General features: G+C 60.6%; 1 protein-coding gene across 3 annotated transcripts in view; it reads left to right on the forward strand.

Moving 5' to 3' along the window:
- The window catches only part of GTPBP6 (GTP binding protein 6 (putative)), a 17,095-nt gene that overhangs the window by 628 nt on the left and 2,102 nt on the right, over positions 1-14,365 (forward strand). Inside the window, exons 2-10 of one of the 3 annotated variants that reach the window (XM_011236677.3) lie at positions 3,380-3,517; positions 4,120-4,190; positions 4,370-4,500; positions 4,872-4,942; positions 5,835-5,993; positions 8,848-9,056; positions 10,943-11,091; positions 11,596-11,748; positions 12,067-13,053. In XM_011236677.3, coding sequence (XP_011234979.2) covers positions 3,380-3,517; positions 4,120-4,190; positions 4,370-4,500; positions 4,872-4,942; positions 5,835-5,993; positions 8,848-9,056; positions 10,943-11,091; positions 11,596-11,748; positions 12,067-12,190 — 1,205 coding nt within the window. In that variant the 3' untranslated portion in view covers positions 12,191-13,053. Of the gene's footprint in view, positions 1-3,379; positions 3,518-4,119; positions 4,191-4,369; positions 4,501-4,871; positions 4,943-5,834; positions 5,994-8,847; positions 9,057-10,942; positions 11,092-11,595; positions 13,054-14,365 lie in introns of those variants that run through there. The other 2 variants (XM_034648842.1, XM_034648843.1) reach the window with 2 other exon arrangements.

Genomic DNA, 14,365 nt, shown 5'->3' on the forward strand with positions numbered 1-14,365 from the left:
GGGGAAGGGGGTGGAGATTCAGAGGCGGGGCCTCGGGGGGAGGGGCGGGGCGCCGCCATCCCCCCGCAACCTGCCCTAGGCCGCTGGAAGCAGCCCCACCCCACTACTGCCTGGGCCCCCTCCCCTGGGGCTGCTCCCTGGCGAGGCCCTCCTGTCCCCTGCAGCTTGTCAGGGCTGTGTCCCGCCCTGTTCCCATCCTTTAGGAATGGAGTGTGGGACATGTCTAGAGCCAGTGCGCACAGTCTGTGCGTGCGTGCGTGCCACAGATCCTTACCTGTGTCACTGACCCGCGTGCCCAGTTCGGTGCTCGCCCGAGACTCCAGCTTATGCACGGCAATGCTCACCACGCATGCGCTTCACCGCAGACACTGCAAACCCTCGGCCGCCCGCCCCTGCCTGGCCACCTTGCTGGGACAGGCAGCATGCACCCTTGCGGGAGCCTCCCGTGCCATGCCCGCCGTGCCAGGCTCGGGGCTCGGCTCGGGGCCACCTTGCTGGGACAGGCGGCATCCACCCGTGCGGGAGCAGCCCGTGACATGCCTGCCGTGCCAGGCTCGGGGCTCGGCTCGCACACAAGGCAGACAGCCACCACCTGGGCTGAGTGCTGCGGACGGGCGATGAGGGGTGAGAGCCTCTGGCCATCTCAAGCCAACGGTGCTGAACGGCCTGGGAGGACCGCACCCCACGGTAGGAGGGTCAGTCCTCCGGAGAGTGCAGAGAGGGGTCCTCCAGGGACCGCGGTGCCCCAGCAGGCCAGCTGGCAGGCTGTGGGCAGGTGGGGGCCCTGAGAGACGGGGCACTGGGGGTCTCAGAGACACCAGTTAGAGTCGTGCACCGTGCGGCCTTTGCGGACCAGCTGCTTTCAGTAACGTGCCTCTGAGGTTCCTGCGTGACTTTTTGTGGCTTGACAGCTCATTTGTGTGCAGTGCTGGTAATATTCTGTTGTCTGGAGGCACCTGGGGGGCTCCTTCGGTGAAGTATCTGCCTTCGTCTCAGTTCACGATCTCACTCTGGGATCGAGTCGAGCGTCCGGCTCCCTGCCACGCGGGGAGTCTGCTTCTCCCTCTCCTGCTCGTGCTTTCTCTCTGTGTCAAAATAATTAATTTAAAAAGAAAGAAAGAGAGAGAGAGAGAGGGAGGGAGGAAGGAAGGAAGAAACCAGGAAACTGCTTTCCAAGGGGCTGCGTGGCTTTGCAGTCCCATCATCGATGCGGAGAGATCTCGTTGTTCCGTATCCTGGCCAGCATTAGCTGCTGTCCACGTGGCGCGTTTGGGACCCGTCTCATCGGTGCGTACCAGGCTCTCGTGGAAATTCGCACGCGTTTCCCCAATGAGCGATCTCGCGGAACATCTCTTCCTAGACTATTTGCCGTCTCCGTGTGTTCCGTGGTGAAGTGTGAGTTCGGTCTCCGAACCGTTGTGTCAAGTTCTTTTCTTATCGCTGGGCCTCAAGAGCTCTTCGTACGTTGTGGATAACTCAGATGTTTTGTTTTTATTTTTTACAAATGTTTCACTCCAGTCCGTGGCCTGACTCTTCACGCTCTCGACAACATGGTTCTTTCCCAGGGCAGACGTTTGCGGTTGTCAGTCTCGCCCTGTCTGCAAGCCGAGAGACTTGTGCCTCGGCCTTGCCCGCCCCGTTCATAAGCCCATCAGAGGAACTCTCCAGTTCCGTGAGAGTGTTTCTGACCACTGGCCTTTGTGTTCCGTTCTTTCTTCGGCTTTCCTTCTGTCTGCTTACACTGCCCATCTGTTCTTGCGTGCTTTCTACTTTATCCGTCAGAGCCCATACCATATGAATCATAGTTGTTTGTGTTTTTTCAAAGATTTATTTATTTATTTCACAGAGAGAGAGTGAGCGAGCGTGCACAGGCAGGGGGAGGGCCAGAGGGAGAAGCAGACTTCCTGCTGAGCGGGGAGCCTGATGGGACTCGATCCCAGGACCCCGGGACCGTGACCTGAGCCGAAGGCAGATGCGTAACCAACGGAGGGGTGGTGAGGTGCGGACAGGTGTCGCGTTCCATATTCCCAGCCGTGAGCCACCCTCTGCCTCTGAACTGTGGACCCCACAGTGTTTCTCAGTGCTCGCTCCCACCAAGTGGGTACCCAGCCCGAGGGTTGGGGGGTTCCACGTGGCATGTTGACCACATCCCCAGACTAATGGCTGTGGGCGTCTGCAGAAGGCTCACGTCCCCAGCAGGGGTTGTGGGAAGCCGCAGGGGTGATCCACGATTGAGCTGTGCCCCCCCCCCCCCCCCCCCCGGGGGGGGGAAAGGCAGTGCCTATGGGGTTTGCTGATGCGCTATGCCTAACGTTGAAGGAGAGAAGTTGGTGGGGGAGGTGGCCCCACGCAACTGATCTGAGCAACTAGAAGGGTGGAGGTGAGGAGGACCCACAAGGCCCATCAGGAGTCAAAGCTCAGGAGACTGTGTCTTCTTTCAGCCCAGAGGATGGGGGACCCCGTCCCCCACCCAGCAGAGCTTGGGGCCTCTCCCCATGGCTTCGGATTGCCATCACCCTTATTACCTCCCCTCCCAGCCTCAGTTTCCTCCCTGTACCTGAGCTCTGAGGACGATTCAGGGACCTAACGTTTGCCACTGCTCAGCAAGGCTGGCCCAAAGACCGTAGCATCCATTCACTGGAGTGGGGATAATGCAGCAGGGGCTGTGCTGTTCGGAGGGGACGGCTACTCTGTGACACCATGCTGTGGGGCGGGCAGCCTCGTGGGGCGGTGGGAGAGCACAGCATCTCAGGGGGCCCTGCACTGCCTCCCTGCTCGGGAATGCTGTCAGGACAACCTCTGCTCAATGCCCCAGCCCTCCGTGCCCTCAGCTTCTGTGACCAGCCCCTCCTTGGGACCCTCCCCCACGTCTGGGCATGCTCTTGGAACCTTCCCCAGGCCCCCTCCTGCTCAGGGCTGGCACCAAGGCCCCATGCGTCATCCTGTCTGTCCTGGGCGGGTGCTGTCTTTCCTGTGCTGCATTGGCACCGGGCTCTGGGGACACCCACTCCTTGCTCACCCTGTGGGGAATGCAGTGGGTTCCCTGGGCCCTCAGGGGCTGCCACGGAAGACGTGCTGTCTGCCTTATCACGGCAGACCACGGAGCACACGTCCCATTCACTGTCAAGCCCCCAGTTCCCCATAAGGAGGGCCCATGCTTGCGTTCCCCTGGCCTTGTCCTCCCCTTCTCTCAGTCTGTGGCTGGAACAGCATAGCTGTGTCTTGGAACAAATGCCTAGCTGGGTGCTTTCTCACGACCTCTGCGCAGATGGCAGGAAGCCATCCCAGCCGAGGGACACAGGCCAGGCAGGGCTGGACGGGGCCTAGGGCCGAGCCCACAGGGACGTGCCCCTCACCCAGGCCCCGTGTCTCCCCGAAGCTGAGTGGCAGGTGGCGGAGGGGGAAGCACTGGTCCACACACTGGACGGCTGGTCAGTGGCGGAGACGATGGTGGTGCCCAGCAATGCACCAGATGGGAAGCTCATCTTCGGGAAAGGGACCTTGGAGCATCTGACAGGTGGGTCCCCGTGCCCCTCCCTTCCTGCCTTCCTCCCGAGAGAAACAGCAACAGTTGGGCTCTCCATCTGGGCCGGGTAGAGGCGGCCTCACGGGAACTTGGATCAGACATCGAAAAGCCCACCGTGCCGTTCTCACAACTTGCCCTGTGCCTGGTGGTGCCGTCGGGCAGTTAGGAGTAGGGTGGAAACCAGCCTCGCGGCCCCGCAGCCCCCAGACAGGGTGCTGGGTGTGAACCCTGCCTTCCATGGACCCCCGAGGGTCTCCAGCCCCAAAAGACATCCAGCTCACAGTACAGACCAGCAGGCTGAGCCCTGCAGATATGCTGAGAGCGGGTGCACACCACCCGTCTCTGCCACCCCAGCTCTTAAACCCCATTCAGTCCCCGTGGGGTTGTGCGACCGCCATGTGTGTACAAGACCCACGCTCCTTCGGGGGGACCCCTGTCCTGCACGGGGACCCCTGTCCTGCACACCCAACTCCCATGATATGTGCACAGAGAGTCAAGGTGTCCGGTGAACACAGCCAACCAACGATTAGGGTCAGTCCCACAACAGACACCACGGAGCACAGACATCTGAGGGGACCTTCTCTTCTCCCTAGAGAAAATCAGAGGGTTACCAGAAATCACGGCGGTCTTTCTGAACGTGGAGAGGCTGGCCACGCCCACCAAGGTATTCCAGAGTCTTGCTGTGTTTTCCACCCTTTGTGGGCAGGGGGCAGGGAGGAATCAGGTCCACATGCCGCAGAGACGGGACAGCCTAAGACACGGGATCAGGGACAGCATCACTTCCGCCCCCTTCAGCCGAGGAACTGCTGCAGGTGTCTTCACTCCGTCTCTCTCCCTTTCCAGAAGGAGCTGGAAGCCGCCTGGGGCGTGCAGGTGTTCGACCGATTCACGGTTGTCCTTCACATCTTCCGCTGCAATGCCCGGACCAAGGAGGCGCGGCTGCAGGTGGCGCTGGCGGAGCTCCCGCTTCTCAGGTATGGGAACACCACCCGCTGTCGCAGAGACAGCAGAATCTCTTGTGGTTGTGTTTGACTTGACCGTCACCTGGAGCGTAGTGAAGACGGAATGCAGGGCTGGCCACACCCTTCTGGACAGCTTGGCTTGTCAGGTGCCGCGTCCAAGCAGCACACCTGCCACGGCACGTCCTCCTGGTTAGGCGCGTCACCCCACCATGGGGCCCTTCGTCCGCGGTGGTGAAGGCCCAGGCGGGAGGGAAGACCGCCCCACCTTGTTCTCTCCACCCAGAGTTCTCACCCTCACTTCTCTGTGTTGGGACCCGCTCTGCTCTCACTGGATAGGATGTGTATCTGCTGCTGTCTGCTGAGATGCCCCCTTTCCACGGCAGGTCCCACCTGAAAAGCAGCATGGCCCGCCCAGATGGACGAGGAGGGGGCTCACGCTACATCATGGGGTCAGGTAACGTGTGAGGTCTTGTCACAGGGCGTTGGGTGGGGAGGGGTGTCAGAGCAGTCACCCCTAGGAAGAGGGCGACATTGCTGAAAGATCCCAGTGGGGCGAGGGCTGCATGTGGGCCTTGTATGTGGTCACAGTCAAACAAACTAAGAGATGTAGGTGGTCTCCTGGGGCAGCTGTAACAAAGGACCACACACCAGAGACTTAAAAACCACAGGAACCTATTCTCAGCTCTGGAGACAAGAGTCTGAGATCCAGGCGGGGCAGGGCCGCTGAGATCCAGGTGGGGCAGGGGTGCTGAGATGGGCAGGGGGCAGGGGACACTGTGCTCCCTCCCGAGGCTCCAGGGAACGGTTCCCCCCTGCATCTTCCAGCTTCTGGGCTCCAGGCGTCCCTGGGCTGGTGGCCACGTTCCTCCCACCTCTGCCTCCATCTTCACGTGGCTTCTCCTCTGTGTTTCCTTCCGTCTGTTATACGGACATTTCTCTTTGGATTTAGGGCCACCCTGATCCAGGATGGTCTCATCTCAGATTCTTGACCAGTCGTATGTGCCAAGACCCCATTCCGAAATGAGGTCCCATTCACAGGTCCTGGGGGTTAGGATGTCTTCACGGCACCACTCAGTCGGCTGTGGATGTCGTGGGGCTGTCCTTCCAAGGCTCCCCCTTCCTCCCGAATAAAGGGGAGGCCAGCTGACCTCAGAGGGCAGAAGGCCGCGGATGAGGGCACCTTCTGCTGGGTGGAGCCATCGTGCAGATGGGAAGGTGTTGAGGCAGTGGCCTCGTGGGAGAGCAGGCCAGGGGATCCCAGCGAGAAGATACCGGTCCACATCCCCCGTGGGGACACATCCGCTCGCCACATCAGCTCGCTGAGTCACTGTCTTCGGTGTTTTTAGGGGAATCTTTCATGCAGGTGCAACAGCGCCTCTTCAAGGAAAAGGAGATGAAGATTCGGAAGGCCCTGGAGAGACTGAAGAAGAAAAGGCGTCTCCTGGGGAGACAGCGGAGGCGGCAGGAGTTTCCCGTGATCTCTGTGGTGGGATACACAAACTGCGGTGAGGGCACGTGCGGGCGCGGGAGGTAGGGTGCCCTGTCCCGCCCATACCCTCCCCCTTGGGCTGGTGTATTTGGGGAGAGCCTGCTTGCGAATGTCACAAGACCGTGGTACTCAGAGGGCCGACATGATGAGAACAGGTGCAGAGCGTGGCTGGTACCGCGGGGTGTCGCAGTGCCCACGGCCAGCACCCTGTCGGGTCACTAGTGTGGTTAACCGGGCGCTGGACAGTGGACTGGACTGCCGTCTCTTACGTTTTCAACTCAGAGGTAGGAAAAACGGGCGTTTTTAAGCTCACGTACGGTAGACCTGCCTGTTGAAGGGTGAAGGCAGTTCGGGCTGTGTCCCGTAAGACTTCACGGTGCCCGTCAAGGTTGGGCTTCGCGCGTGCCCTCTGGTGATCATACGCACGGTGCGCAGCCCTTGGGTTTCCTTTAAACGGAAGCCCCGAGATCACGGGACCCTTAGCTCACTTCTTCACCACCGAGATTCACCCCGCAAGCGTGTGCTTTGCCGCCGTAAGGTCCAGTCCTCCCGAGTGCGCTCCGAATACCAGCGTGACACCACCAGCTCCCTGTCCTCCGGGAGCTGACCGCCCACGTCCAAAGGAGGGAGGGGACAAAGCCTGGAACGGAAAGCTGGGGGTACACCTAGGTGTTAGAGAATTCTGTTTGCATAGACACAGTTCACACCTGGTGGGAAACACGTGGCTGTGTCGGGCGGCGAGTACGGGGTTTCGTCTGTGGCTGACAGGGGTTACCCTTGGGTCTAGTGGGATCCCCGAGGCTCCGTGGAGGAGAAGAGGAGGAGCCTGTCCTGGCACCTGTGTGCCGAGCACACCTGTGAGGTCTCCCCACGGCAGGTTAAGCCCCTCCTGATTCACCTTAGAGCAGGCTTAAGCCATGGCCACCAGTGACCTCCACGGGCTAGCCCAGTACTGGTGTGGCCCCTGAACACGGTGCTTGGTGCAGACGCCAGTCCAGCTTGTCGGGAAGGCTGTGGAGGGGACGTGCTCTGGGCCATCGCAGACACACACGGCTCCTGACTGTCTGCACTGACACATCCATCAACGCCATCACCCCTGTCTACACAGACACCCGGCCCCCCTCACACACAGCACACACAGCCCTACTCCACCATCACCCCCATCTACACAGACACCCCCACTCCACCATCACCCCGTCTACAGAGACACCCCCACTCCACCATCACCCCGTCTACACAGACACCCCCACGGCACCATCACCCCGTCTACCCAGATACCCCCACTCTACCATCACCCCCATCTACATAGACACCCAGCCCCATTCACACAGCACACACACCCCCACTCCTCCATCACCCCCGTCTACACAGATACCCCCGCTCCACCATCACCCCGTCTACCCAGATACCCCCACTGCACCATCACCCCTATCTACACAGACACCCGGCCCCACTCACACAGCACACACAGCCCTACTCCACCATCACCCCGTCTACACCGACACCCCCACTCCACCATCACCCCGTCTACACACACACCCCCACTGCACCATCACCCCGTCTACCCAGATACCCCCACGGCACCATCACCCCGTCTACCCAGATACCCCCACTCTACCATCACCCCCATCTACATAGACACCCAGCCCCATTCACACAGCACACAACACCCCCACTCCTCCATCACCCCCGTCTACACAGACACCACAACTCCACTACCATCCCCGTCTACACGGACACCCCCACTCCATCATCACCCTGTCTACACGGACACCACCACTCCATCATCACCTCGTCTACCCAGATACCCCCACTCTACCATCACCCCTGTCCACACACACCCCCACTCCATCATCACCCCGTATACCCAGACACCCGGCCCCCCTCACATGCATACCCACTCTACCATCACCCCTGTCTACACAAACGTCCAACCTCTTCACACACACAACACACACACACCCACTCCACCATCATCCCCATGTACACAGACACCCAGGACCCTCCCATACACAGCACACACCCCCACTCTAACATCACCCCCGTCTACACCATCGCTTTGCTCTGTGCAGATACCCTACTGCATGTTGGGCACACAGAGAACCTGCCTCATCTGTGTGAACACCAGTCCCATATCACTCACATGTACGAACATGAACACCCTGTCTACACCATTACCCTCATCCGCACGGGTGCCCACCCCACCCTCTCACATTCACACACATCTCCACCCTGTCTACACCATTACCCTCATCTGCACGGGTGCCCACCCCACCCTGTCACATTCACACACATCTCCACCCTGTCTACACCGTTACTCTCATCTGCACGGGTGCCCACCCCACCCTGTCACATTCACACACATCTCCACCCTGTCTACACCAGTACTCTCACCTGTACGGGTGCCCACCCCACCCTGTCACAATCACACACATCACACCCTGTCTACACCATTACCCTCATCTGCACGGATGCCCACCCCACCCTGTCACATTCACACACATCTCCACCCTGTCTACACCAGTACTCTCATCTGCACGGGTGCCCACCCCACCCTCTCACATTCACACACATATCCACCCTGTCTACACCAGGACTCTCATCTGCACGGGTGCCCACCCCACCCTCTCACACTCACACACATCTCCGCCCTGTCTACACCTCACTGTCCTGTATATAGGCACTCATACCCCAGGCCCTGACCCTCTTGACCCACCTGCACAACAGGGATAGCAGCATCGTACTGCTGACCACACAGGGCATCCTAGGCATGTGGGTTGGACATGGAGCCGCCCAAGGTGCTGCTATAGACAGTGGGCATGTGGGAGGGGGCCTTTCATGTAGTGTGTCCCCCGTGATCCACCTTTTAGGAAAAACCACGTTGATTAAGGCCCTGACAGGCGATGACGGTGTGCAGCCTCGGGATCAGCTGTTTGCCACACTGGACGTCACAGCCCATGCTGGGTGGCTGCCCTCCTGCATGGCTGTCATTTACATGGACACCATCGGCTTCCTCTCCCAGCTGCCCCACAGCCTGATTGAGTCCTTCTCCGCCACCCTGGAAGACATGGCTCATTCAGTGAGTGTGTGATGATCCCAGGGGCTGAATTACTTAAAACACCTGCATAACCTGGGACTGGATCCCCTCACTCATGACAACCCTGGGACTCGGTCCCCTCACACATGACACAACACGGGGACTGAGTCCCCTCACAAATGGCACAACCCAGGGCCTGGGTCCCCTCACACATGACACAATCTGGGAATGGATCCCCTCACACATGATGCAGCATGGAGACTGGGTCCCCTCATTCATGACAAAACCCTGGGGACTAGGTCTTGTCACTCATGACACAACATGGGGGCCAGATGCCCTCATTCGCAACATAACCTCAGGAACCAGGTCCCTTCACACACGACACAACCTGAGGACTAGATCCCCTCATTCACGATGTCACCCTGGGAACCAGGTCCCCTCACACGTGACACAACCCAGGGAACGGATCCCCTCACACACGACACAACCCCAAGGACTGGATCCCCTCATTCATGACATAACCCCGAGGACTGTATCCCCTCATTCACTACATAACCCCGGGAAGCAGGTCCCCTCACATGCAACACAGCCCCGAGGACTGGATCCCCTCATTCACTACATAACCCCGGGAACCAGGTCCCCTCACACGTGACCCAACCCGGGGACCAGGTCCCCTCACACACAACACAACATGGGGGCCGAATTCCCTCCTACATGACACAGCGCTGGGACCTGAGTTACCCCTCATACGCAACACAACCCAGAGGCCAGGTCTCCTCATACATGACAGAACATACCGCCCCCTCATGAAGCTGGTGCCAACACACCCTGAGAGCAAGCCCTTCCTAGTGACGTCTTCCAAAATCTGGAAGGAGGTGGAGTCGCTTTGCGGGAGACCTGTGACAACTGTCCCTTGGTTCTAAGGTCTGCCTTTGTGTGTAGCTTTGGGGTGATGTGACTCAAGGGCACGTGCTCTTGGGGCTTCCACCAAAACCCCAAACCTCATGTCAACACGAGGGAAAAACCAAACCCCAGCTGAAGGACATCCCACAAAACGCCCACACGGTGCTCAACACGGTCAGGGTTCAGAGGAGCCAAGGAGAGGTGACAGACGAATGTAACACGTGTCCTGGACGGTGTCCCAGCACAGACGAGTGACTCCAGACAGACCTGGAGCGTAGTCACAGGAGCACACCGGCGTCACCCAGTTCGTGGTGTGCTCCCGGGAACAGTGGCGCCGGCGGCAGAAGCCGAATCTGGGCCACGTGGCCCCTCTGTCACCGCCTCACCGTTCGCATTTTCCAAAACTAAAATGTTTCTGAAATAAAATGCACATCTTTTTTTAAATTTTAAGTGCATTTAAAACCTGGAAGTGAACATCTTGAAACGTAAACGGCCTGTTTCCAGGGGCAGAATTGCAGGCCGCTGTTCCTTTTTTAAAGCTCCTCTGCGTTCTCCCAGTTTGGCATGAGACCCCTACCTGTAAACCATTTAAAATCGGGCAAAAGGGATTCTTTAAAATTCAAAGTAGCTCAGACCCTGAAAGTGGTAGTGAGCACACAGGTGTGTAGCAGGACCCTGTGGGGTTTGAGACGGCGTGAGACCCCCGGTAGTGAGCACACAGGAGTGTAGCAGGACCCTGTGGGGTTTGAGATGGCGTGAGACCCCCGGGGCCCTGGGCCAGGTCAAGGGGAGCAGCCTGGCCGGGCGGGACCCTGCACAAGGGGCACTGGGTGGGCCGCGGGCCAGCTCTGGTCTCAGGAGCTACCGCCCCCGGGTCTCACGCATCTCACCATGGCCACGGAGTGCACGCCCACTGGGGCGTGCGGTGCCCGTCAGAGACCCTGTCTGGGGCGGGTCCTCCTGTGTGGGGGTTGCGGTGCCCTGTCCCACCCCTGTCCCCACCACGTGGGTTGTCTGGTCCTCAGGATCTGATCGTCCACGTGAGAGATGTGAGCCACCCCGAGACGGAGCTACAGAAAGCCAGCGTTCTGTCTGCCCTGCACGGCCTGTGCCTGCCCGCCCCGCTCCTGGATTCCATGCTGGAAGTTCATAACAAGGTGGATCTAGTGCCCGGGTGAGTGGACCCCCAGCCTGTCCACTGCCCCACGGCCCTGGAGCCTCCTTCTCTGCGAGGGCTGGTGATACCCCTGCATGAGGGGGCCCTCGACCTGGGTGATGACAGAGGAGGCTGCTTCCCTCCAGGCTCTGGAGGCAGCTTCCCGTGCTGTGTCCTCCCCTGCCGCGTCCTCCCCTGCCACGTCCTCCCCTGCTTTCAGGAAGGAAAGGGGAGGTCAGAGCGACCTTCTCCCACCTGCCTGCTGTGAAGGGCCTTGACGCACAAGAACCAGCAGGCCACCACAGCAGCATACTTTGGGGTGGTGTGCTCTGAACCCCCTCGCCCCCACAGACCCCATGTTTCACTGCAATCTCATCATGGTTCCTGTGTGTCCAGCAGGCCCACATCCTTTCCTGACACATGGAGGCAGTCACAGTTGGGGCCCCATGGGCAGGGGACCCTGGGGGACCCTCACCCCATCTTCCCGAGGCTGAGCAGGGTCTGCTGGCTGCCCCCTCACAGGTATAGCCCCCCAGGACCACAGGCCGTCGCCGTGTCTGCCCTCCTGGGACACGGGCTCCTGGAGCTGAAAGCCCGGCTGGAAGATGCTGTTCTGAGAGCCACGGGGAGACAGGTCCTCACGCTCCGGGTCCGGCTGGCGGGTGCGCAGCTCAGGTGCGTGGGGCTGGCCTGGCGGGCGCGGGGGCCGTGCAGGGTGTGCAGGTGCAGGAAAGGCCGCGGAACAGGCAGAGCGCCAACACACAAGAGGAGCCGTGTTGTTTCTGGGGTCACCTGCCGCGAATCTGGGTTAATCACCCCACATGCGGGCGCCAGCTGTCTGTGGGCGTTGCAGGCATTGCAGGGCCATGGGCAGTGACGACAAGGTCATGTGCGGCCCAGGCACGGAGCAGGCTCTGGGCGAAATAGTTCCTGCGAACACGCCCGTCCTGGGTCCTTACAAATGCCGCCCTCCCTCCTCCCTCGTGTCCTCAGCTGGCTGCATCGGGAGGCCACGGTGCAGGAGGTAGACGTGGTTCCCGAGGCTGGCGTGGCCGACGTCAAGGTCGTTATCAGCAGCTCCGCTTACGGCAAGTTCAGGAAGCTCTTCCCGGAGTGACCGGACTGTTTGCGGCTTCAGCGGGCCCCTGAAGCGGCCGCCGCCTCTGGGCCTCCTGCCGGCGGCCTCCGTGGCTGCTCTGGGTGGAAGGGCTGGCAGCTGCCTCCCCCGTCTGGAGCTCAAAGGTCAGGCTGCAGGCTGACACAGCGGTTCTGCTTCCTGGCTATCGTGCATGCCTCGTGAGAGCGGACTTCCCGCCCGCAGGGTTTCGGCTACCAGATATTCAAAGCTCTGCTCCTGTTTGTAAACTGGCCTTCCTAGTTCTTCCACGTGTGGGCCGCCCTGCAGGAGGTCCTGCCCACGGTGGCCGCGAGGGAGCCAGTTGGGGTTTCCCCGTCTGCTGTATGTCACACACTCACAGCTGCCAAGCCTCGCTGTTCCCCACGGAGCGTCCTGGAAGTGGTGGCTGTCTCCCCGCCACCCAGAAGCCCCTCTGCACGGGTCGAGGAGAAACCACAGTGTGTCACTGAATCAGCACAAAACCGGGCTGCTCCGTGCTCGCGGGCAGCCCGCTCGGATGCAGCAGACACAGGAGGGACCTCGCCTTTCCCACGGCCTGACAGATACCACAGACCTGGACTGTCTTCACCAACAGTCCCAGGACACACACCCTGGGGCACAGAACTGGACGCCGGTCCCCTCCGCTTTTATAGACATTCGTGCATGTCTCAGGGAGACCCCGAGTTGCCTGTTTTCTGGAGGGAACGCTGCCGTGAGAGACCTCTCTGTTGCCGCCATGGAAAACGTCTTACTTCCTTTGCCCCTTCCATCCGCGTTCACCCTTACAGTTGTGTTTTGTGAGTGATTCCAGGTTTCAGCATTCGGGGATTAAAAAGATCTGTAGCCTGCCTTGGGGCAGGGAGCGGGGTGTGTCTTTTCTAAAGACGGGAGAGCATTCTCCTTACTCAGAGTCGTGAGATGTGAGGACAGAGCAGAGGTTGAGCCAGGGAAACGAAGCTCACCTCCGTGCTGGTGCGGAAGACGGAGGAGTCGAGGAAGACAGTGAGCCCAGCGAGTGCAGAAGCCGGGTTCTCACCAGGAGCTCCCAGGAGCTCCCAGCGCCTCACTTCTGCCCAGTGAGACCCACGTCAGTGTCCTGGCTTCCGGAACCATTACGAGAGTAAATCTGAAGCCAGCACGTGTGGTCATCTGATCCAGTGCCCCAGGACCCTCACGTGCGCAGGGTCCTGGGGTATGGACAGACGGGACTGGACGACAGCACCCCAAAGGCGGGCTGTGTGCTGGGACGGCCTTACCTGCTCTGCCCACAGGGGCCCCAAGGGCTGAGTGTGGAGCTGACACGAGGTCCCCTGGCCCTATTGGGCCCACACAGTGGACGGGGACAGCATGAGGTCCCGCACAGCGCCGTCTCGGCCAGCACCGTCCAGGCCGGGCATGAGGTCCTGCAGCACCGTCCGGGGCTGGTCCAGTGCCCGGGGCGGGTGTGAAGTCCTGCAGCACGGTCCGGGCTGGCTCAGTGGCCAGGGCTGGCGTGAGGTCCTGCAGCACTGTCCGGGCCCACTCAGTGGCCAGGAGGTGGGGAGGTGCGTGAGGTCCTGCAGCACCATCTGGACCTGTCCAGTGGCTGGGGCAGGCTACAGGACGACCCAGGCATGGCTGGAGCATCAGGACAGCCACAACCTCTGGGAGGGCTAACCGGGCCAGGAGACCTGCCAGCCTTTCTGCTTCACTCAGCTCAGCCCCTGAGGGATTTGCTCCTACGGTGTCTCCGAACAGACCCCAGGGGGCAGGGGAGCATCCTGCGTGGGCCACCCTAGCCCCCGAGGTCCAGCCCAGTCCACTTGCCCCTGGGTGTGCTCCCTGCTCTGCCCTGAGCCCCCTCAGCCATGCTCTCTGCCTGGGCTCTACGCCAGGGCTGCCCACTTCTTCCCAGGTCTCCTCTCCGGGCTCTGACCGCTCCACCCCAATTCCTCCCTGTGCAGGAGAGACAAGGAAGGAGTGAGTGTGGGTCAGGCCTCTGGTCCCTCACTCTCCTGGCACCACCACCCCCCACCTAATATCCCCACCCTGTCCCAAAGGCCCCACCCCAAGGCCTGGAGACTGCAGGACCCTGCCATCCACTGTGAATGCCTAGCCAAGTGGGGTCTTGATGAAAAGGTGGCTGGGTCTTCCAAGGGGCCTGCAACAGAGGATTGGGGGCCTCGGGGCCCGGGA

Source organism: Ailuropoda melanoleuca, chromosome X (assembly GCF_002007445.2).
Source record: "Ailuropoda melanoleuca isolate Jingjing chromosome X, ASM200744v2, whole genome shotgun sequence".
Lineage (NCBI taxonomy): Eukaryota > Metazoa > Chordata > Mammalia > Carnivora > Ursidae > Ailuropoda > Ailuropoda melanoleuca.